The sequence below is a fragment of the Garra rufa genome, chromosome 1, assembly GCF_049309525.1.
Source record: "Garra rufa chromosome 1, GarRuf1.0, whole genome shotgun sequence".
NCBI lineage: Eukaryota > Metazoa > Chordata > Actinopteri > Cypriniformes > Cyprinidae > Garra > Garra rufa.
The window spans coordinates 21,850,590-21,875,253 of record NC_133361.1 but is presented as its reverse complement, the minus strand read 5'-3'; the positions used below and the strand labels follow the sequence as shown (position 1 = coordinate 21,875,253).

The 24,664-nt window shown below is 34.9% G+C and overlaps 1 protein-coding gene across 1 annotated transcript in view; it reads left to right on the top strand.

The window, feature by feature from the left end:
- Positions 1–2,891: 2,891 nt before the first annotated feature.
- Positions 2,892–24,664, top strand: part of LOC141344070 (tetratricopeptide repeat protein 39A) — a 28,704-nt gene continuing 6,931 nt past the window's right edge. The window contains exons 1-12 of the mRNA XM_073848807.1: positions 2,892–3,278; positions 8,727–8,831; positions 16,901–17,032; positions 18,511–18,569; positions 18,789–18,856; positions 19,772–19,836; positions 20,020–20,119; positions 20,207–20,272; positions 20,392–20,500; positions 22,303–22,370; positions 22,728–22,787; positions 22,990–23,151. Of these exons, the coding sequence (XP_073704908.1) occupies positions 3,244–3,278; positions 8,727–8,831; positions 16,901–17,032; positions 18,511–18,569; positions 18,789–18,856; positions 19,772–19,836; positions 20,020–20,119; positions 20,207–20,272; positions 20,392–20,500; positions 22,303–22,370; positions 22,728–22,787; positions 22,990–23,151 (1,029 nt within the window). The 5' untranslated portion in view covers positions 2,892–3,243. The remainder of the gene's footprint in view (positions 3,279–8,726; positions 8,832–16,900; positions 17,033–18,510; positions 18,570–18,788; positions 18,857–19,771; positions 19,837–20,019; positions 20,120–20,206; positions 20,273–20,391; positions 20,501–22,302; positions 22,371–22,727; positions 22,788–22,989; positions 23,152–24,664) is intronic.

Here is a 24,664-nt window from a genome sequence, read left to right as displayed (position 1 = left end):
ATATCCATTCATCAATCTGACATTACCACATTCGAACACACACTCACACACCTAAACTCACACTCACGCACAAACTGGCTGTGACTGCAGTGACCCTGCTTCAAAATAATCTCTCTTTCATGTTCTTGTTTCATCACACCTTCCAGACAAAATATTATGACATTTTGTTTTGGAACTGTGATGTTCTCATTTTTTTACTTAAAAAATTAGATGCCTACTCTCAGATAAATGAGGCCCACAATTAATTAGATGCAAATAGAAATATAAAACCAGTCCTAATTGACAGAAAACAAGTTGACAAAAAGATTGAATGCAAGATTGGGTGAAAATGTGGTTAAATGAGTAATTTATAAGCAATTTTTTATAGGCCTGTCATTTTTGACCGGGAACACCACAAGTGTGACTATGTGCCATTTTTTACAAAATAAAAGTTTTTCAAAACAAACTTCCTGGTGAACCATTAAAGTAGACTAGTGTGATCAACAGAACCAATATTTGTTCATATTTTTTTTAATATTTCCAAAATTATTCAAAAATAATGATTTTTTTACTTAAAAAATTAGATGCCTACTCTCAGATAAATGAGGCCCACAATTAATTAGATGCAAATAGAAATATAAAACCAGTCCTAATTGACAGAAAACAAGTTGACAAAAAGATTGAATCCAAGATTGGGTGAAAATGTGGTTAAATGTGTGATTTATAAGCTATTTTTTATAGGCCTGTCATTTTTGACCGGGAACACCACAGGTGTAATAGGATTTTGAACACCACATGAGGGTTAAAAACAAGTTTGGTAAAAAATAACCAATTAACGATTTTAAATAAATAAATTACAATAAAATGAAGTAAATAATTTACCTACAAACATACAGGTTGTGCGTCATAAAAATCACATCTTTACCTGATCGTGAATAAATGAATAAAGAAATACAATATTAAATATTAGATATAACCAAATGTATGCATTAGTTTTTAAAAGTTTGGTAAAACAATCAATTAAACACAGATTCAAAATAATAAAATTACAAATCAAATAGAGTAAACAATTTACTTACCTAGTGCGTCATAAAAATCACTCCTTTACCTTATCCTGAATACATTAATAAATATTAGATATAACTAAATGCATTGTTTAAAAGTTTGGTAAAATGGTCAGTTGAACAAACATTCAAAATTAATAAAGTACAAATCAAATAGAGTAAACAATTAGTGCGTCATAAAAATCACTCCTTTACCTTATCCTGAATAAATTAATAAATAAATACATTAATAAATATTAGATATACCCAGTGATGGGGTATTTAAAAAAAATAATGCATTACAATATTGAGTTACTCCCTAAAAAAGTAACTTATTACGTTACTTAGTTACTTTTTATGGAAAGTAATGCGTTACGTTACTTTTGCGTTACTTTTTAAATCTAAGCAGGGCTTGCTTGTTTGTTTTTAATATAAAAAGTTCAATTTTTTGCAAATGTAAAAGCCTTTTTTTACACTATAGCCTCAGGCTTAGAGAAAAGTAAATTCATGTCTGTACAGTAGACCGCAGAAGAAAAAAAAACTCTTCAGCAATAAAAATGTTAGATTATCTTGAGTAATTTTTGCTTATTAGTATAGATAAATTGGATCATCGAAGGTCAGCAGCAAAGACATTGGTTAATAAAATTAAATACATAAAGGATAGTTGCATTATTTAACACATTTAATTATTGCGTTGAATTTCTCTGTTTTTATTCATCTTGACAAATACTGAATTGGTTTTGATAGTGAGTGAGATGAATTAATGCGTGTTCACATTTATTCTAGAACCAACGTATCTTACAATTTCTCTTAACATGGGCACAGAAGAGCTTTTAATCAATAAATGGGGGGAAGTAACTGCCGTTACTTATTTGAAAAAGTAACTCAGATATTTTCTTGTCAATTAAAAAGTAATGTGTTACTTTACTAGTTACTTGGAAAAAGTAATAGTAGTACATAACTTACCCCCAACACTGGATATAACTAAATGTATGCATTTTTTTCAAAGTTTGGTAACATGATAAATTAAACAAAGATTCAAAATTTATAAATCACAACCCAAATAGAGTAAACAATTTACCTACAAACGCATAACTAGTGCGTCAAAAAAAAATCACTCCTTTACCTCATCGTGAATAAATTAATAAACAAATACATTAATAAATATTAGATATAACCAGTGTTGGGAGTATGCATTACAATATTGAGTTACTCCCTAAAAAGTAACTAATTACGTTACTTAGTTACTTTTTATGGAAAGTAATGTGTTACGTTACTTTTGCCTTACTTTTTAAAATCTGGGCAGGGCTTGTTTGTTTTCAACATAAAAAGTTATATTTTTGTCAAATGTAAAAGCCTTTTTACACCAGAAGCCTCGGGCTTCGAGAAAAGTAAATTCACGTCTGTACAGTAGACCGCAGATTTAATTATTGCAGGTTTGCCTTGAATTTCACTGTTTTCATTCATTATGAGGAATACTGTATCTGGTTTTTTTTTAGTGAGTGAGATTTTTTTTTTTTTTTGTATTTATCTTGTGAAAATTTGTTTGTGAGGACCGGAACAAAATTATTATTGATTGATTGATTGATTGATTGATTGATGAATTAATGCATGTTCACATTTATTCTAGAACTAATGTAACATCTTACTCACAATTTCTCTCAACATGGGGACAGGAGAGCTTTTAATCAATAAATGGGGGGGGGGGGGAAGTAACGGGCGTTACTTATTTGAAAAAGTAACTCAGATATTTTCTTGTCAGTTAAAAAGTAATGCGTTACTTTCGTTTGGTTTTGGTCAAATTAATAAATTTCAAATCAAATTGAGTAAACAACTGACCTACAAAAGCATAACTAGTGCGTCTTAAAAATCACTCCTTCACCCAAATACTAGATGGCGCCACTAACTTCTCTCCCATCTCGTTGGTCTCCTGCCATTAAACCTGCTGTGAGCTCGAGGAGGAGTCAAGAACTCTTGTGTTCTCACATCACACACCCACTTGTGCCAATCGAGCTGTTGATTGAGGCGAACACTGATCCATATTCCCTGCCAGCTCGAGTTTTCCAACACTCCTCATCCATGCAGCATCTTCAGGCGCAGTGAGAGTGACTTTCCACCGGAGCTCTGAGACGAAGCTCTTCACAGGGAGCCTGAGCACTTCAAGCAGGTGTTTGTGTGGCCACAAGGCCCAGAAGAAGACAACCAACAACAACATAACACCATGTCCACTGGGAAAAATGCACCTGGTAGAGAAAAGTAAGTCGTTGATGGCTTCTTTGATGTTTGTAAGAGTGTTGTGCAGTTTTAAACTTGTACTACTCAGCATAACTAAACACTTTCATGCTTTGTGGTTATGTAAGTCTCTAAATGGCTGATTCAGTGAGTCTGACAGGGGTTTTTTTCTGTTCATGTCAAATTTTCACATCTCTTCCTTCCTTGTTTTGCAATAGAGTCTGGTTTGAGCTCAGCTCATGTTCTCAGTGAGAGAATGAAATACTATCCCTGCTTTTCTGCTGTTGTAAAAGTTGTTATAGTGAAATCATTCACAGTGCATTGTGACATATTCATGCTCTTATCCAAAGGCGCTGGCTGTCCATGGCCAGTCTGTGTACTCTGAGCAAACATCAAACACCTTGACTAGTGACACAGTGTGTGAGCCATATTCTGCATTGCATTTGTGTTTGTATTGAGTCATTGCGGCTTGAGAGGGAGTTAAAGTTTAGAGATACCTTTAAATGACTTGTCAAGTCGTGCAATTGCTTTAAACCTCTTGTTTTTGCATCTCTAACAGGATCCGTGTGGATTTAAGCAAATGCATGTTGGTTGATTTATGAATTTCATAAGCAATAGGTGCCGGAGGGCCTTGTGTCTCGCTTTGAGAGCCTATGAATGTATATATCTGCTCTTTAAACTAAATTGGCCTCTGAATACAGGATCAACCAGTTGACATTAATTAGTCCTGCTAAATATATCTTTAGTGGTCATGTGCTGATAAACTCTGCATCGGGTGGCGTTCATAATTTATAAAGGGCGCCATTGACAGGTCTGAATGGTGCCTTGGTATTTAGTAGTAGTACCGGTAAATGTCATTCATTTCAACAAGTTGCTTTGGTTGTGTTTGTGTGGGTTTTCTGCACTTTGGAAGTTTTGCAGCATAGCTGTACCCAGAAATTAGATACAGTAAATATGACAAACCCAGCTTTAATGAAATAAAATTAAAATAATTCGATTTAATTGCTTAATTTTATGTAAATGATTTACTTAAATGTAAAATTAAGGGGAGACACTGCAGGCAAAAGCTGTTTTTTTTTTTCATACACCTGTCAAATTTGAGATTTTGGGCTTTTTGGTGTTTCATAAAGTGTTTTTCAGACTAGTGGGGGAAAAAAACAACACCCAAAATACACTGTTAAGTGTTTCTTTTAAAGCACTTTATCTTATTTGTGTCAATAGATTTCAATAGCAATCCATATTTTTAAAGGCTGTTTTCTCAAAATGAGTTTTTTCTCCTACACTGAGCCTTAAATCTCCACTTCAGTAACACTTACACACATTAAACTTCACATTTTTATTCCTGTCAGTATTCTAAAGGCTTTCACAGAGGGATTTGTTCATTTATAATATGCTTGATTTCTTACAACATTTTATTCCCCCCCAAAATTTAAAAAATACTTTGTTTTAAATACAAGTGACAAAATGAGATACCCATAATCCCCTCTGTGAAAACATTTGACTCTAAACTATAAAAAAATTAAGAAGTTTGAAACTGACTTCATCCAGTGTTTAGATTTTTGTACTAGAAATGTATGCAAATTAACGCATATTTCATTAAATAATGCCTCATTTGCATATTTAAACCTAACATTTTTGAAAACTTGTAATACAAAAAATGTTTGGAATTATCAATGTAATCAATCAACTGGGTAAGTAAGGAGATAACTAGTAGTTTTTTTTTTACCCTATTCACCTGCAGTGTCTCGCGTTTGATCGATAAAGTATTCTGCTAACGCACATATACATATATATATTTTAGGTTAATAATTTAAATCATTTTAAAGCTTTATTTATATTAATATTATAATTTTACAGTAGATTATTGGTCAAAATAATTAGTTACAATTAATCTTTTCAAAATAAAAGTTTAGGTTTACATAGTGTATGTGTGTGTACTGTGTATATTTATTATGCGAATATATAAATACACACATACATGTATATATTAAGTAAAAATATGTTAGATTTATATATAAAATATTTATATTTATATATAATATAAATCATATGTGTTTACATGCAAATACATACAATATACATACTTTTATTTTGTAAAATATACTTATATGTGTGTGTATTTATATATTCATAATAAATATACACAGTACAAACACACATATGTTAACAAAATTTTATTTAAAATTGATTAATTAGTACCCTGGAAATCCAGAGGTCTCGAAAAAGCACAATTTGAATTGTCTCTGCAAGACACTCTGGCATAGAGCAATGATGCACATTACTGCATTATGTAAGCAGTTCTGAGAACCAATCAAATCGGTGTATCTGATGTAGGCGGGCCAGAGGCGAGCTAAGCTGATGACGACAGTGCTGCGACGTCTGGAATCATTTAGTAAACATGGAAAGATGAAATGAACACCAGTTGTTTGAAACGGCTTTGGCCGCTACAATGAACGAGTTAGACTTGGCTTTTCATATAAAAGCAAGTACTCCTCGCTGCAGACTGTAGCGCGGTGACGTCAGGTACCTACGTCAGGTATGTGTTTACCGCGCATGCGCAAAGTGACGTATGGTATGCCTGTGTAATTTGCATTGCGTGGTGACGTTAGGCGTTTTCGCGTCGTTTGTGACGTAACGCGTCATTAAAACGCATGCGCATACTTAACATAATACTCTTATAAAATGTAAAAGTATTAAAAAAAGCTAAGGGGAAAAAAAAGAAGGGGAAAAAACAGTAATATGTAGTACAGCACAAATCCATGATTTTAACCATGTCTGAGGTAAAATTATATGGAATTACAGAGTTTATTCTGTAATATTTGTGTAGTATTATATACAAGGTATTAACATTGTTGCACTTTATTTCACTGTGTATATTGTAACATTACTCTGCACCTTATATGTTTCTTATTTTAACCTTTCCTCTGTCATGATTCTTGTTTATTTAGTATAATTATGGACATTTTTCTGTTGCTTTGGCAATTCTGCCTGTGGAATATTTAAGCCAATAAAGTAGTATTAAGTTAAATAGACTACATACAGTATATTTTCAGTGTCTACATCCCATTTTATGCATGGTGCCTCCAAAAAACCAAACTGATAACAGTGATCTTTTATTGCAAACAACAAAACAAAATATAATTGTATATACTGTGACAAGTCGGCTGCCTCCCCCCTAATTATCATCACCACCCCGTCCCTTATTCGCCGCCCTTCTCCAGGCTCTCAACGGGAGTGGGTGTGTATGGGAGAGGAGAGTCGCGAAAACATCCCGGGCTGGCGGTGTGTGATGAGGAGCACGTGAACTGAATGAAGCCTCATCACCGCCGCTGCGGATCCGGATGAGGACCGCACCCGTGACGGCTGACGGGCCAGGATGCCGGGCCGTTTCATCCCCCAGAAGTGCCGCGTAGGCGGAGGAGGAAGATGCCGCTGAAGAAGCCGCCGCCCCTCGCGCCCCGGACCTGAGCAGGCGCCTTCACGACGAGGACACCAGATTCCCCGTTTATTTGGACACATTTACCCCCTTGGAAACTTGTTTTCTTTTACTTTCTGTTTAATAAAAGCCTCTCCGAGGCCTGACGCCACACCCACTGTGTCTGTCGTTTGCTCCTCCCGCCACAATACATATATATTTTTATATATAATAATTAAAACTATAAACATGACACATGAGGACAAGAGAAAACAACAACAAAAATAGTTTAAAAAAAGTTAATGAACATGCACATGCGCACATTGCGCAGTAACGCCAGTAAGAATAGCGCGCATGCGTGTTATATACATACCATACGTAAACACATACGTGACGTAGGTACCTGACGTCACCGCGCTACAGTCTGCAGCGAGGGGTGTCTCTATAAAAGAGGAACAGAAAACCGCGCTCGAATCGTTCCTTTGCAAGAAGGACGTTTTTGCTGTTTGCCGACTGGATAGCTCCTCTGGATTGCTGTGATTGGTCGTGGCGTTATCCAATTGCGTGCAGTGAGAGTTTCAAATGCATGCTTGGTACCGCCCCTCGAGTTAGACCCTTTTCATTGCTCGATGCCAGACCCTTAATCTTAATAGATTAGGGTCTGGATTTTTTCCAGGCTAGTTTTGCAGTTTAATTGAAAATTTTAGTAATTTAAAAAAATATATATTTTATGTGCATAAAAGTAATTTAATTTTATCGAAGTACTTTTATGTATTTATTCATTTATATATATAATTTAAAAATACTTGATAATTTTCCCCATTTCATTTATTTATTGTATTTTATTATATCCTTTTGTGCTTTTTGTATTGTGTTTATTGGATACTAATTTTATGTCTTTGCTGTGATTTAACTACATTACATCATAAATTAATATATTTATCTGCATTTTGCACTCTAGATACTTGCTTCCATAAAAATCCATAACCTCTATTATAGAGTCAGTAGAATTAGCTTTCTATTTAAACAGACACATTTCGCCTAAATGATTTAATTAAAAAAACGTAGTTTATTTGTCCTAAAGCTTTGTCAGTTGATAATTTCCCCCTATTTTTATTTTATTTTATTAATTTATTTTATTTTATTTTAATATATCTTTGTGTACATTTTGAATTGTGTTCATTCAAAAATCCACAATGACATTATATAATCATTGGAAATTGTATGCATTTTGAATTGTGTTCACAGGATACTGATTTTATATCTCTTTGCTATCATTCAACTGTATTACATCCTAAATGAATACATTTGACCCTGGGCCACAAAACCAGTCATAAGAGTCCATTTTTTTGTTTATCTGAAAAATTTTAAATTGATCTGAAAGCTAATAATAAATAAGCTTTCCATTGATGTATGGTTTGTTAGGATAGGACAATATTTAGCCGAGATACAACTTTAAAAAAAATGTTGTCCAGATGATGTTCTTAGCAGTGCATAATGCATATTACTAATCAAAAAGTTTTGATATATTTATGCTATGATATTTACAAAATATCTTCATGGAACAGGATCTTTACATAATATCCTAATGATTTTTGGCATAAAAATATATATAATTTTGACCCATACAACGTAATGTTGGCTATTTCTACAAATATACCTGTGCTACTTAAAAGACTAGTTTTATGGTCCAGGGTCACATATGTATCTCCATTATCTTGGTCAATGGAAAGCTTGAACTCTAGATACTCACTTCCATTAAAACTTCCACATAATAGACACATTTCAGCTCAAGTATTTAATAAAAAAAATTGTGTATTTGTTCTAAAGTTTTGTCAGTTGATAATTTCCCCCTATGTGCTATCATTCAACATCATAAATAAATACATTTATCTGCATTATATTGGTCATTGGAAAGCTTGCACTCTAGATACTCACTTCCATTCAAAAAATATCTATAATGACCTCTAATATAGTCATTAGAATTAGCTTTATATAAGGAAAGTCAAGTGTATGGCATGTTCTCATTGTATGTGTGTGTCTGTGTGTGTGATCAGCTCCACACAGATGTCCCTACAGGCCTGTCTTGATGAATGCATGGAGGCCTTGGATCTGTTCCTCAACAACCACTTCAATGAGAGTTTGGACAAACTACGGCCACGGTAAGAGCAGTCTTTTATCTATTCGTGTTTCTGTCTTTCTTGCATCCTATTTCTCCTCCCTTCTGGTATCTGTGTGAATGATCTTACGAGCAGGTAAACTGTTTAGCAAAGGTGCGGTACCTACTGTACCAACCCCATAATGCTTTGTTTTTCATTCAGATACTGTACACCACCAAATTTTGTCTTTTGCTCCTGTAAATATGCTGGCCTCTGAAATACTTGCAGGAGTTGTAGATGTCATCCTGTGATAGCATGCTTCATTCCCACTGTGATAAAGAATTGCAACAGGCATGCTCCCTTCTCCAGGATGTGAGGTGTTTACCTAAAGATCACACCCTCACGTCTGACAATACGTCCGCACACAGAGCCACTTCATTAATATAGAGGAGGGAGAGTGAGTAACTTTACACTGGGAAGGAAACCACATGCTTAAGTGACGTCAACTCTCATTTTAATAAATGGGCCCACCTGAAAGTACACAATTCTTGGTTTCAGGCTATAAAGCTTTATTTTGTTTGTATTCTAGGACTGTTTTGGGCTAGTTTAGGTTTTAAAGGTGCATATTTTTTTATTAAAATGTGTTCTACAATTTATTTTAATGTAGAGACAACTATAAGTAAGCCATTCATCATTTAATTTCCCTGAGAACTCCGTTTGTTTCTAAATCCCAGCATGGCAACGACTCAGCCAATGGCTGTGAGTGTCTGCATGTTCGACCAATGACAGACTGGGGAAGTTACTGAGGGAATCTGTTAAAAAGCAGATTCTTTTGTTTCTTTTTTTTTTGGTTTGTTTAACAACTTTCTTCAATATCATTTTAATGTGTAGTAATAACTATAAGTAAGCCATTCGTAGGTTATTTTCCCTGAAGAACTATCTCAACTTTGCTCCTGTATGTTTCAAAATGCCACCAGTCTGTTTTAAAGGTGCACTTTTGTTTTGGTTGTTTAAAAATTTTCTCCAATTCCAATGTAATGTACAGAACACAACTATAAGTATAAGTAAGTCAAAATCCCAGCATAGCAACGATTCAGCCAATGGTGTGAGTTAGAGGGGCGTGACTTCAAATTCAACCAATGACAGACTGGGGAAGTTACTGAGGGAATCTGTTAAAAAAAATATTTCTTTGTTTTTGGTTGTTTAACTACTTTCTCCAATATCATTTTTGTGTAGTAATAACTATAAGTAAGCCATTCTTAGGTTAGTTTCTCTGAAGAACTATCTCAAGTTCAACATTGCTCTGTTAGTTTCAAAATCTCAGCATAGCAACGATTCAGCCAATGGCGTGAGTTAGGGGGGCATGACTGTAAATTCAACCAATGACAGACTGGGGAAGTTACTGAGGGAATCCGTTAAAAAACAATTTCTTTGTTTTTTATTGTTTAACTGCTTTCTCCAATATCATTTTTGTGTAGTAATAACTATAAGTAAGGCATTCTTAGGTTAGTTTCTCTGAAGAGCTATCTCAACATTGCTCTGTTTGTTTTAAAATCCCAGCATAGCAACGATTCAGCCAATAGTGTGAGTTAGGGGGGAGTGACTTTAAATTCAACCAATGACAGACTGGGGAAGTTACTGAGGGAATCTGTTAAAAAAAATATTTCTTTGTTTTTGGTTGTTTAACTACTTTCTCCAATATCATTTTAATGTGTAGTAATAGCTATAAGTAAGCCATTCTTAGGTTATTTTCCATGAAGAACTATCTCAGCATTGCTCTGTTTGTTTTAAAATCCCAGCATAGCAACGATTCAGCCAATGGCGTGAGTTAGGGGGGTGTGACTGTAAATTCAACTAATGACAGACTGGGGAAGTTACTGAGGGAATCTGTTAAAAAACTATTTATTTGTTTTTTATTGTTTAACTGCTTTCTCCAATATCATTTTTGTGTAGTAATAACTATAAGTAAGGCATTCTTAGGTTAGTTTCTCTGAAGAACTGTCAAAACATTGCTCTGTTAGTTTCAAAATCTCAGCATAGCAATGATTCAGCCAATGGCGTGAGTTAGGGGGGCATGACTGTAAATTCAACCAATGACAGACTGGGGAAGTTACTGAGGGAATCAGTTTAAAAACTATTTCTAGATAGTTTGTGTTTTAAAGGTGTACTTTTGTTTGGATTGTTTAATTTTCTCCAGTCTCATTTTCATGTATAGAAACAATTATAAGAAAGCCATTTTTAGGTTATAGGTAACTGTCAAAACATTGCTCCATTTGTTTCAAAATCATGGCATAGCAACGATTCAGCCAATGGCGTGAGTTAGGGGGAGGGACTATCTGTGTGTTCGACCAATAAAACACTGGGGAAGTTGCTGAGGGAATTGGTTTAAAATAGGTTTTTAGGTAGGTTGCATTGTTTGTTTAAAAATCCCAGCATTGCATTTGCAGCGATTCAGCTAATGGCTAAGTTAGGTGGTGGAACCATAGATATGTATAGAAGCCCCATCCGTTCCAAGCACATTAGAAACATCCTCCATCTTGGAACAGCCAACTTGACGTCATTCACCATACTATAGGTTTGCAGACCAATGGCTGTGCAGGATTATTATGGTGAATAAAGTCAAGTTGATTATTACAATATGGTGGATGGCTTATGTATAGAGGCCCATAGAAACAGTTGCTAAATAGGCATCTACGTATATGTATACATGGGTGGGACTGTCTGCATGTTTGACTAATGACAGACTGGGAAAGTTACTAAGTTAAGATAATTTGTTTAAAAACTATTTCTAGATGGTGTTTTGAAGGGGTAATTTTGTTTTGATTGTTTCAATATTTTCTCCAATCAATGATAGACTGGGAAAGCTATTGAGAAAATGAGAAAAGAAAAAAAAAACATTTATAGATTGAGAAATAACACAAGACCGCTTTAATGGTATTTTACACCAATGCTGCATCTGAATTTAATATATTCATACAGTATGTCAAAGGAGTAGTATGTCCGATTTCTTAATATTTGAAAAACAGTAGGTGAAATGATTTACTGTTGACTTACTACTACTTCTAAATTATTCACTGACAATGCTTTAAAATAAATTAAAATACATTTGGATGAAATCACATTCTATACGAATTATGTTGGCCTAATTGGTATTTATGTATTTATTTAAAACATTGTTAATTGACAAAACTTTAAAATAAATAAATATAAATTGAAAATAGATTTGGCTAAATTATGTAATTACAGTGCACAGCATAAATGAGTACACCCCCTCTTAAACGTAACAAATTGAGCAATTACTCTTCACTTGAAAGGCATATTAGGATTCTTTGGAGATATAATGTTCCAACAGGCCTGCTTGATCAATTACCAAAGAAGAATGTCAAAATTATTTAGCAAATTAAGATTTTCCTATCAAAGTGATAAAATAAAAAGTGTTACAAAAATGAGTACACCCTCCTGAAAGCTACTAAATAAAACTAAAAAAGAAAACAAAAGTGTAGGTTTAAAGCTATTTTTGATCAACCGGTAAGATTACTGAACCAAAACTTTTTAAGACAAGTAATTTCCTGACAGTTAAAGGCGTTTTATAGCCTACTGAATCATACACAGACTTAATGCTGTCAACAATGAAACCACTTGGGAGAGAACTGCCAGGTGACTTATTTCTTAGCAGAAAAGAGGACAGTGGTACAAGAGGAATACCAAATTATTGTTTTAAGTGTGAAAATATAGCAGAAGTAGCGCTGACATTCAAAAACAATGGTCATGTGACAAGGCTCCTGAAATAACCAGGTCTTCACTTTAAATTTTCATTTAATGATGAGTGAATTTTTGCTACAAAATGAGGCGGAGAAATACCATGTAAGAGTATCAGAGCCGGCAAAAGCTATGAAAAGAGTGACACTTTATCTCACAGAGTACGAAGCAGCCTGCAGAAGTGACATGCATGGTTATTGTCACCACTAGAATTACCTACTGTAGCCAAAGCACTGTAAACTCATTTAACCTCTTCTAAGGCCCATATTTACAAAATATAGACTTCTGGGAATCCATACTCTGGTGTCAAGGGACCAAGTCAATCATTTCGGATCCAAAAGCATCCAAAATGTTTTGGTGTTGCTACAGGAGGAGTACAGCGAGTCTGCGAGAAGTGCCTGGTACCTACAGTGACGTTCAGTGGTAGTAAAGCTCTTCTACAGGGATGTATGAGTGCTGAAAGTGTGAGGGAGCTGTGCTTTGTCAGTGCTGTCATGAATTCACACACTACTGTGCGATGTAATACAAAAAACTGAAACTGCAGATGCTACCCTCCCCTCATTCCCTGCATTATTGGGCATTTTTTCAGCATGACAATGAGGATATTTATTCTCCCAAGGTGAAAATCCTTCAGTGGACATGTATTTCACTCAGTATTAACACTCTTGAGCAGCTCTGGGGGATTCTGTAGAGACGAGCTAAGCAAAACTCCCCATTAAAGACCAGGGCATTTAAAGAGGTCGTCCTCCAGGAGTTAAACAGGACAGATGTGAAAATTTGCCATGAACTTGTACACTCAGTGCCAAGAAGGGTCAGAGCAGTATACTTAATGTTCTGGAGGACATATTAAGTACTAGAATATTATACATTTGCTGAATTACATATAGACCATTTCAAGAGCTATTCGGCGGCTTAAGGAAGTGTGACGTCTTTGGTCCTAGGACGTTTCCGGTTAGTGATCGAGCGCATTCAAAACAATGACGGGAGGCGTTTGATGCACAGTGGGATTGCGATCCTGTGTATACAATCCTCCTGCTTAAATGTCTAAATTAAAATTAGATCCTCGTCGTTCTGTGGTTGGGTGCTCCCTCTTGGCCAGAACTAATCTTCTGAGACGTGTTTAACGGTAGATTTCCGAGAAACGTCCCCGCGTTGCGGCAGTGAAGGAGAAGGCTGGATAACAACTAGCAACTCTAGGATATACAGCGCACATTTCGATTCAGGCAAGTAAATGATGTTTTTAATTAATTTGATTATTTGTATTTTTCTTTCTTACGTTAACTCTTCAAGTATGATGCTGCATAATTTAAAGGCGCATTTTGTCATTGTTTACATATGCACTTAGCATTTTGATTCGTGTGTAGTAAAAACAAGTTTTTATTTCTGTTTTATTGCCAAGTGTTATGTGGGCTATAACAAAGTGCACATTAGTCGTCTAGCTATTTTGTCAGTTAACAAATGCAGTGAGTAACATGAAAGTAAACTTGAACGTCGTATTGTGTAACAGTTAACCATCACATAAGCTTTGGTGATGTTAATTCCTACATATACTGATGTATTAAGCAATAATAGCATTATTTTTTTTTATATATTGTGCATTATAATAAATAATTGTTTTTTCTACTTTTGTCCTTAGGAATCCATCATCTGTAATGTAAGACACCCAAGGACAGCTGATCGTCCTGCAGTGCCAAATCACATATGACCTTATGAACACCCAGACTTGAGGATGAAATTCAGTGTAGTACTTAAACAAGTGTAGACTACTGCTTTGATGTTCCCCCTTTGTCCAGAGACTCATTACACCATTTCAGTTCAAATTGTTGTTTCATTTGTTGAAGTATTTTATGTTCATACAAATATTTACATATCAATACATTTGCTGGAAATAAAAGGTTGAAAGTGAGAGAATGTTTTTTGTTTATATACAGTACTGGTCAAAAGTTTTGTTTGAAAGAAGTCTTTTATGTTCATCAAGCCTGAATTTATTTGAGCTAAAATACAGTCAAAAACTGTAATACTGTGAAATATTACATTTTTAAATGATTTTAATAAAAAAGCGTGATGCAATGCTGAATTAGCATCAGCCTTTACACCAGTATTCAGTGTCACATTATATATATATATATATATATATATATATATCATATATATATATATATATATATCATATATATGTGTGTGTGTGTGTGTAGTAAACACGTACATAAAAAGATGAACACTATGTAGTGTGTCTGTGTGTTCATTTATTAATCTGCAGATATACTTTAATCTAATACAGGTTTATGCAAAACACGGCAGCCAGCATTGAATTGCATTCATCTTGTTTATTTGTGATCACATGATGACTCGGAGCATTCATACCAGTGGCGATTTCTTTAAGACTGCAAGGGAAGCTCAGCTTCCCCTATAATGTCACAAAATTAATGGTCAAATTACGTACTATTGTATTAACATTTTATTGACTAAAAATGCGTTAGAAAACGTTCATCTCAAAGACGAATTCGTTCAGAATCAGTTAGATATAGCAGGTCGGCTGACTTGATTTTCTTCTCATACATTCCCGTAGCGTCACAGTGCATTTCCCCATTGAAGCCCAGCGTCCATTGACTTCAATGGGGCTGCTTTGAACGTTTTTTTTCAGTGCTTTGAAACTAGACGGTCATTGGATAAACGCTGCGATTATGTCCCGCCCACGGACGCTCAGCGTCTCTGGGGGTGAATGAGGAGTGGGCTGGCCTGGACGCTGAGCTTCTGCGTGATGATTGGAGGGTCTGTCGAAAGATTGCATCTCCTTTTGACTGACAGCGATTTTGTCCTATAAGGAATCGCTGAAGCTATTCGTTCGCGCTCTCTGCGCTCAGTCCCATCGTGGATTTCTCAAGTTCAGTCGAAATAAAAACTGCTGCAACCTATTTCTTTATATTTGCTTGGCGAAATTGCTTGATTTTCATCATACATTTCACACAATTATACACCACATTCCTTGTTTCACTTTTACAGAGTTTAATATTTTTTTAGATCATTTATTCATATGAAACTGCACACGAAAAGTCACTGGAAAAGACGCCTAGTTGGTACGACAGGGTCACAGACCATTTTCTTGAAAAGGAACGTAGGGCAGAATTTACTTTTAAATAAATAGACAATTTTATGATGTAGACCGAAAATGAGCTTCCCCTATTTGACAGACCAGTAGCCGCCACTGATTCATACCCTCATCTTGCACTGTTCTACAGCAATAAACTTGACCAAACTAAACACATTTTGAAATAAGTAATAATAGCATGGAGCGCTAGTTTAATAGCATACATTTAGCGTTGCATTGAAACGATATGTATTGCGAAAAGTAATGTAATTATAAATATGAATATTTGCATAGAAATACAGACTGACCAAGCAATGCAAGTGAATTAATCACGAATAACCTCTCCGGATATCTTAGGGACAAAACATGAAGTAAGTTGCACTGTCTTGCTTCAGACTGATGTCATCCATTGTACGAATAAATGTTCGTAACATTTCCGATCGCATCCAGACTGCCATATGCTCTTAGCGCAATCTCCCGTGTACATGTACGCAGCATCGATTAGATAATGGGCAGCTTTTTATCTTAACTGTAGCGTTATCGCCATACTTAAAAAGTAAGCGCTTGTATTGACACTTGACAGATCGGAGAAACGGCGCTACCGGAAATGCTTCAGGACCAGACATGCGCAGTAGCGTTCCAACGCGCTTGTTACTGTTTACGTCCTTGAAATGGTCTATAGGGTGTACTCATTTCTGCAATCCATTATTTAACCAAAATTGGCTAATTTACTTATTTTACAGGAAATATTGGCATATATTTTGTTGTTTTTATTAAGTATATGTTTAATACATTTAACTATTGCCATATTTCCATGAATTATATTAGTGATCATTAAGAAAATACATATTTTATATATATTAAGAGGGGGTGTACTCATTTATGCTGTGCACTGTATATATTTATTTACTTAAAATCTTAAATTGACTATTTAGTTTAAAAAAAAATATTTATCTATTTTATTTATGTATTTAAAATCTTCATTTGATATTTTTGTCCAGACACACTTTTTTTTCCAAATATTTTTGTTTGCATCAATATTAATAATTTATTATACATCACTCTATCCAAAACATGCATCAACTGCCAAGTCAAAGTGAAATGAGTGTTTTCTTGTGTTGAATGTGACGTAAACATAAGCCTTCAATATTAATAGAGTTAATAATTACGTTTGCATTTTTGCATAGAGAAAGTTATTCCTTAAACTTACTCTATGTTTAACTACAGAAGCAGCCTGCTGTGTTGGAGTGTGACCTCACATTGTGTGTGTTGTGTTATATTCCAGGTCTAAGGAAAGCATGTATCACGCTCTGATCTACGCTACAGTATTAGAGATGCAGGCCATGATGACCTTCCAACACGACGACATAGTGCATGCTGGGAACACGATGAAGAGCGCTCAGGAGGTGTGCCAGAGGTAGAAAAGACAGCCAAAACATTGCATTCGTTTCAGTCACGGAGAGCCCTTCTCCTGTGACCTTTAAATTATTAGGCAAATGGGGTCATTTCCATGTCAGCTGACCCGATCCAGACCGCTTTGAAATTTGCTTGCATTTGCATGAAGATGGCTGCGTGGCTGTAAATGACAAACAGACAGCTGGTCATGGCTAATAAGGAGTTTTACAGGCCTTACATTACACAGATTAAATGGAGTGGAAAAGATGCATATATGTCCTGCATATAGCGTGCACTTCCTATGTTACAATGTAGCAGTAATCCAGATGACTGTTTGTGGGTGGATTCACCATAGCAATGGTCACACATCAGCTCACTTTCAGTTTACTTAAGAAACAGTGAGTCACGAGGGAGGTCCTTCTGTGTGTGATCTCCTCCAAACATCCTCTTGGGAGAGTGACGTTAGTGCATAATTATTATGCAAGTTAATATTCTGATTCAATCACCAATTCCAAACCACATCGATCTAAATAACTAGTATTAATTTTGTATTTAATCATTCATAAGTGATATGTACTTGTCCATGAAGGCTGGAAGTGTAAAACGCCTTATATTCAGATGTGCCTAGTTATTAAGCAGGTTTTCCTTTACAAATAAAATTTGCCAAAAAAAGAGATTTAACACACTGAAAAGTCACAAATTATTAAATGCCCATGAAAGGATGCAATACTAGAGTTTGCAAACTTAAGGCATGACCTTTGGACAGTGAAATGCTCATTGGGTCAGCAGGGTCAGACTAAAATAGGAACAGGTGGAGGAGAAAAGATGCATGTTAACTGCAAAAGAAATAAGAATTAAGTGAAGAATTAGACATTGTCATTGTGTATCATCCAAGATGTTCATGTCTTTCTTTCTTCAGTCGTAAAGAAATAGTTTTTTGAGGAAAACGTTTCAGGATTCCTCTCCATCTGATGGACTTCTATGGTGCCCACAAGTTTGAACTTGCAAAATGCAGTTTAAATGCAGCTTCAAAGGGCTTTAAATGACCTCAGCTGAGAAAGATGGGTCTTATCTAGCGAAACGATGTTATTTTCTAAAAACATTTACAATTTATATACTTTTTAATTTCTAAACAGAGTAAACACAGAGCTAGACAAGACGAGCATTTGAGGTTAAAAAGTATATAAATTGTAATTTTTTTTCTTTAGAAAATAACCAATCATTTTGCTAGATAAGACCCTTCTTTCCTTGTCTGGGATCGTTTAGAGCCCTTTGAAGCTGCATTTTGGAAGTTCAAACTCGGGGGCACCATAGAAGTCCATTATATGGAGAGAAATCCTGAAATGTTTTCCTCAAAAAACATAATTTCCTTACGACTGAAGAAAGAAAGACATGAACATTTTGGATGACAAGGGGGTGAGAACATTATCTGTACATTTTTGTTCTGAAAGTGAACTACTCCTTTAACTCATCTCTTGAGGTCCTGCTGTTCTCTCTTAGGTTCCGTAGGAAGTCTGGTGGTCTTGGGTCTCGAGGAGCAAATGATGATCTCTCAGAAGGTGTGGTTTTTCTAGAAATGCCCATCTTGCACTGCTATTATAGGAGGAATAAACTCAAGCAAACCTGTTTTGTGGCAAAGCATTCATTTTGAAGAATGGTGTATTTGGTCAGTTCTAGACTAAAGCTAGACAGACATTTCGGCAGTTAGTGTATTTAATGAACGTTTTATGATTAAATATTTTACAAACATGCATTAAATTGTATTTGATGTTTTACAGAGCAGCTCCATGCTGAAGTGTGTTACGCCGAGTGTTTACTACACAGAGCCGCTCTCACGTTCTTACAGGTTTGATGCATTTTAAAACAAATTTCACCCACAAACAGACAATCTCAGTTGTTTTGTTTAACCTGTGTGTGCATTTTAGTGTTTTCGAGGTCTTAACTTTAACATCTAGTCATTAACATCTTTTAAACTCCAGAATAAAGGAATAGTTTGCCCAAAAATCATTAGCTTAATATTAACTTGCAGTCAGGCCATCCAAAAAGTAGATTTTGTAGAGTTTGTTTCTTCATCTGAGCAGATGTGTAGAAACGTAGCATTACGTCACTTGCTCACTTGGGTGCCGTCGGAATGAGAGTCCAAACAGCTGATAAAAACATCACAATAATCCAAAAGTCATCAACACTACTCCAGGCAATCAATTAACCTCTTTGTTTGTAATAAACAAATCCATCATTAAGGTGTTTTGAACTTTAAATAATTGCTTTCGGCTAAAATGCATGCAAGTCCTCCATTTATAATATTGCTTTCTTCAGTGAAAAAGTCATTGTGTCTGAATCAGAAGAGAAATGTGAACAGATCAAGCACCTAAAACAGTTCTAAACAAATATGTTGGTGGATTTTGATGTGAGAGGACAAATGAGATGGATTTTTTCACTTGAGGAAGTGTTATTATAGATTATCGACTATGCAACAGTTTAAACATAAAAGCATCATGATGATGGGTTTGTTTGTTACAAACACATAGCTTCACTTCATAGGATGGTGGTGTGGATTACTTGTGGATGATTGTGATGTTTTTAATTGGCCAATCTGACGGCACCCATTCACTGCTACATCTTGGTTGGCCTGAGGGTCAGTAAATTTGCAGCAAATTTTAATTTTGGGTTGAACTATTCCTAAAGCCCAAGGCCATTTTTAACTGCCTCCTCCTTCAGTACTCAAATCTGCACCTAATTTCTCATTCTCAATTGTTGACAGGATGAGAATATGGTTAGTTTTATTAAAGGAGGAATCAAAGTACGGAACAGCCACCTCATATACAAGTAAGTGAAGGAAATCAGTTTTCTTTGTTTGTACATGAGAATAATTGGTGCCAACGAGGTGCACCTTTTAACCCAGTCGAAATACCCTGTCTTTGATTTCCATTTGTGTGCCAATGTCATGCCCTTGAATTGAACTGTTCAGTGACTCTGTCGGCTGTGAATGACGTCATGATTCTCATGCAGGGAGCTGCACACCTTTGTCCAGTCAGATACTGCTTTCAAAGGACCAAACCACAAGCATTTAGAGGGTGGAGTCTCTTTTGGGATTGGGGCTTTCAACTTGGTATGTTCATCTGGAAAATTGCATCTCTATTCCTTATGATTAACCTCCAGATGATCAACTATGTTGTTGTTCTTCACCGTCACACAGACTCTTTCACTGTTTCCTGCCCGGATACTCAAGTTGTTAGAATTTGCCGGCTTTTCTGGAGATAAGGTGTTTTTTAAAACAAAATGACATTCTTGTATTCTCATTTTTGCAGAGACATGCCAGTTTGTTTATGTGTTAATTTTTTTATTAATAGTTTTGGTGTGTGTGTGTGTGTGTGTGTGCAGGAATTTGGCATCTCTCAGCTGCACATGGGTGCCACATCTCATACCCTTCGCTCCATGCTGTGCGCTCTCCTCTTGCTTTGTTTCTACACCTTCCTCTCCTTCATTTTAGGTAACGTATATTTGTGATACATTATGCATTTGATATCCACAAAAAGCAGACATCTTGGATAATTAATGCAAGATGGGTTTCTTACTAAGTTTCTTAGGTTAACTGTGGAACCTTAAGGGAGAGTTCACCCAAGATTAAAATTTATTTGAATGTTTTAGCATGTATTTGAATTGCATATAGATACAGTTGAGGTCAACAATTTACATACACCTTGCAGAATCTGCAAAATGTTAATTATTAAATGTTAGTTATTACCAAAGAAAGAGGAATCGTGCAAAATGCATGTTATTTAGTTTTATTTAGTTCTGACCTGAATAAGATATTTCACTTAAAAGACATTTACCTATAGTCCACAAGAGAAAATAATAGTTGAATTTAAAAAATGACCGTTTTAATAAGTTTACATACACCCGATTCTTATTACAGTGTTGTGAATGAATAATCCACAGCTGTGTTTTTTTGTTAGTTTGTTTTGTGATAGTTGTTCACGAGTCCCTTGTTTGTCCTGGTAAGTTAAACTGCCTGCTGTTCTTCAGAAAAATCCTTCAGGTCCCACAAATTCTTTTGTTTTTCAGCATTTTTGTGTATTTGAAACCTTTCCCTCTTCAGAAGGAAACACAATGCATTTAGAGCCAGGGGTGTAAACTTTTGAACAGAATAAAGATGTGTACTTTTGTCTAAATATCTTTTTTTTTTCATTTACTGCTGCCCTTCAGAAGCTACAGAAGATACTTGCATGTTTCCCAGAAGAACAAATAAGTAAAATTTACCCTAATCTTCAAATTCAAAAAGTTTTCACCCCTCTTAAAGCATAATTTTTCTTTCTGAAGCATTAGTGAGCGTTTGAACCATAGACTGTAAAAAATATGGACGTAGTATCCGTGACGTCACCCGTAGGATTCTGAAGCGCTATTTTGAAGCTCATAGTGGGCGGGAGTCGGCCATTGCCATCTTGGAATCGCGTCACCGTGCGTCACTCCCGGATAATCATAAGGCTTAACATAACTTAAACGGATGAGTTATAAAAAAAATTCACCCCCCTCACAGTTGACATGAAGGGCAAAACTAGCTATATAGACCAAAACCATTTTTTGAACCAGGCTGTAAACATACTTTTTTCTGCTGTAAAGTTGGGCACTTTAACATGGGGAGTCAATGGGACTGACTCTCTTTTGCAGCCAGTTTCTAGCGGCCAGTCGATGAATTGCAGTTTAAGTCACTTCCGTGTTGGTTTCAATAGAGAGAGCGGGAGGTTGCCGCTTGGTTTGAACCTTCTGCAGTAGTTGCATATGAGTCCCTCAGTTGTCCTCAGTGTGAAAAGATAGATCACAAAATCATACAGTCATTGTTGAAAAGGGTTCAAATACACAAAAAGAATTTGTGGGACCTGAAGGATTTTTTCTGAAGAACAGCAGGCAGTTTAACTGTTCAGGATAAACAAGGGACTCATAAACAACTATCACTAAACCAAAAAAAAAAAAAAAAAAAATTAAGAAACAAGTGTATGTAAACTTTTGAACGGGGTAATTTTTTATAAATTCAGCTATTATTTTCCCTTGTGGACTATATGTTAATTTCTTTTATTTAAATTTATCTTATTCAGGTCAGTACTAAATAAAAATAACATGGATTTTTTATGATCCCTCTTATTTCGATAAAACAATTACCATTTTGCAGATTCTTCCAGGTGTATGTAAACTTTCGACTTTAACTGTAGATGGATAGATGGACGTTTAAATATTTTTAAATATACATTATCCATTTTAATTTTATAGTTATTAATAAAGTGGTGTTTTGTGTAGGTACTGGAGAGGGGGAGGTGGAAGAAGCTGAGAGTCTATTAAAGCCATTTCGACTGCGATACCCACGTGTATGTTTCTACTTCTGTGTTTCTACTTTATTTATGAAACAAATAAATGTATAAATCAATTTATTTCAAACTTAAGGACTTAATGATGTGATTGTAGTACTGTATTCCTTTTATATTTTTTTTTAGTTTGGTTTATATCCGCACTCTATAATCCGAGCTGTCTCATGTGCTAGTTGACAAATTCACATTTGACAGATTTAAACATTTGAAAATTTGTCTTTCTATCTTTGAACATTATTATTATTAATGCAACCAACTTACTGTAGGAACCTAAATATTAAAGAAAACTGCTATTCAATCTGTAACCTGGGGTCTTTATTGGGTTTTTTAAACCTTGTGTTCTGATTATGTCTCCAGGGAGCGATTTTTCTATTCTTTGCAGGTCGAGCAGAAGAAATAAAGGGCAACATTGATGAGGTGAATCTGACCACATAGCATTTTACTTCAGTGATTTTAAAGTCTTCAGACTGGTTAGAAGACAAACTACAGCTTAAAAAACAAAGATCAGAAAATTGTTATGCAAAATTAAGTTACAGTGTTGTGTAAGACATTATAACATTATAAAGGATTTTTAGATGTTCACTAATGTCTTGCCGTTATTGTGCCTCTGCATGTCCAGGCGGTGGCGCTGTTTGAGGATGGCTGTAAGGCCCAGCAGGCCTGGAAACAGTTTCATCACATGTGCTACTGGGAGCTGATGTGGTGTTTTACCTTTAAGAGGCACTGGAAGATGGCGTACTTCTACGCGGACCTGCTCAGCCAGGAGAGCCGCTGGTCTAAGGTGACCTAACTGCTTAAAAAAGTCTAGGTTTTTTGCAAAACACTGCATTTTAAAAGGACAGATCACCTAAATATTACAATTCTGTCATTAATTGCTAATTGCAATCTAAACCCGTAAGACCTTCTTTCTTCTGAACTCAAACTAAGATATTTTTGATGAAATCCGAGAGCTTTCTGACCCTGCATAGACAGCAATGCAACTGACTCATTCAAGTCCCAGAAAAGTAGTGAGGACATTGTTAAAATAATCCATGTGACCAGTGGCTCAACCTTTTTTGCTCAAAATGTTTGTGTGCAAAGAAAACAAAACAGTTTTTCTCCTTTGTGTAAGTTGACGCACATTCACAAGATGACGATGAGATAAGGTCTTACAGGTTTGGAACGACATTAGAGTGAGTGATTAATGACAGAATTTAAATATTTTCATCAAAACAGTTTCTCTTAGAGGGGGGACAATGATATTGTATTGATAAAAATTAAAAAATGCAATCATAAAAATTCCAGGTTTGCTGTGCTTGCTTGTAAAGCTGCACAGTTTGGCCAGTATGTTGTGATTGTATATCAAAATGGCTTTAATAATAATAATAATAATAATAATAATAATGTAAAAATTACTAAATAAAAACTAAATAAAAAAAATTACTATAATATTTCACTGTAAAACAAAACAATCAAGAATGTAAGAAAAAAATATTTGTAACAAAATTGTAAAACTGCAACACTAATATTTATGGCTGTCCTAATGTATTTACACAACAAGTCAAAAGAAGTCTCTTCTGCTCACCTAGCCTGTATTTATTTGATCTGAACTACAGCGACAACAGTAAAATTTTAAAATGTTTTTACTATTTAAAATAACTGTGTTCTATTTGAATATATTTTAAAATGTAATTTATTCCTGTGATGCAAAGCTAAATTTTTAGCATAATTACTCCAGTCACATGATCCTTCAGAAATCATTCTAATATTCGGAATTGCTGCTCATTTAATAACATATAATAACATTCATTTTGTTATTAATATGTTGAATACAGCTGTGTAGAGTTTTTCAGGTTTCTTTGATGAATAGAAAGTTCAGAAGAAAAGCATTTATCTGAAATGGAAATATCTTGTAACATTTATATACATTTTAAGCATCCTTGCTAAATAAAAGTATTATTTTCTATAATTTCTTTCCCAAAATAAATAAAATTATACTGACTTACATTAGTTTTTACTTCAGATAAATGCTGATCTTTGGATATAAACATACTAAATTGTTTTAAATATTGCTAAAAAAATAAAAACAAAATGTTTCTTGAACAGCAAATCAGCATACTACAATGATTTCCAAAGAATTATTACTAAAGACTGGAGTAATGATGCTGAAAATGTAGCTTTGATCACAGGAATAAATTACATTTAAAAAAATATTCTAATAGAAAGCAGTCATTTTAAATAGTAAAAATATTTCAAAATGTTACTGTTTTTGTTGTACTTTAAATCAAATAAATGAAGGCTTGGTGAGCAGAAGA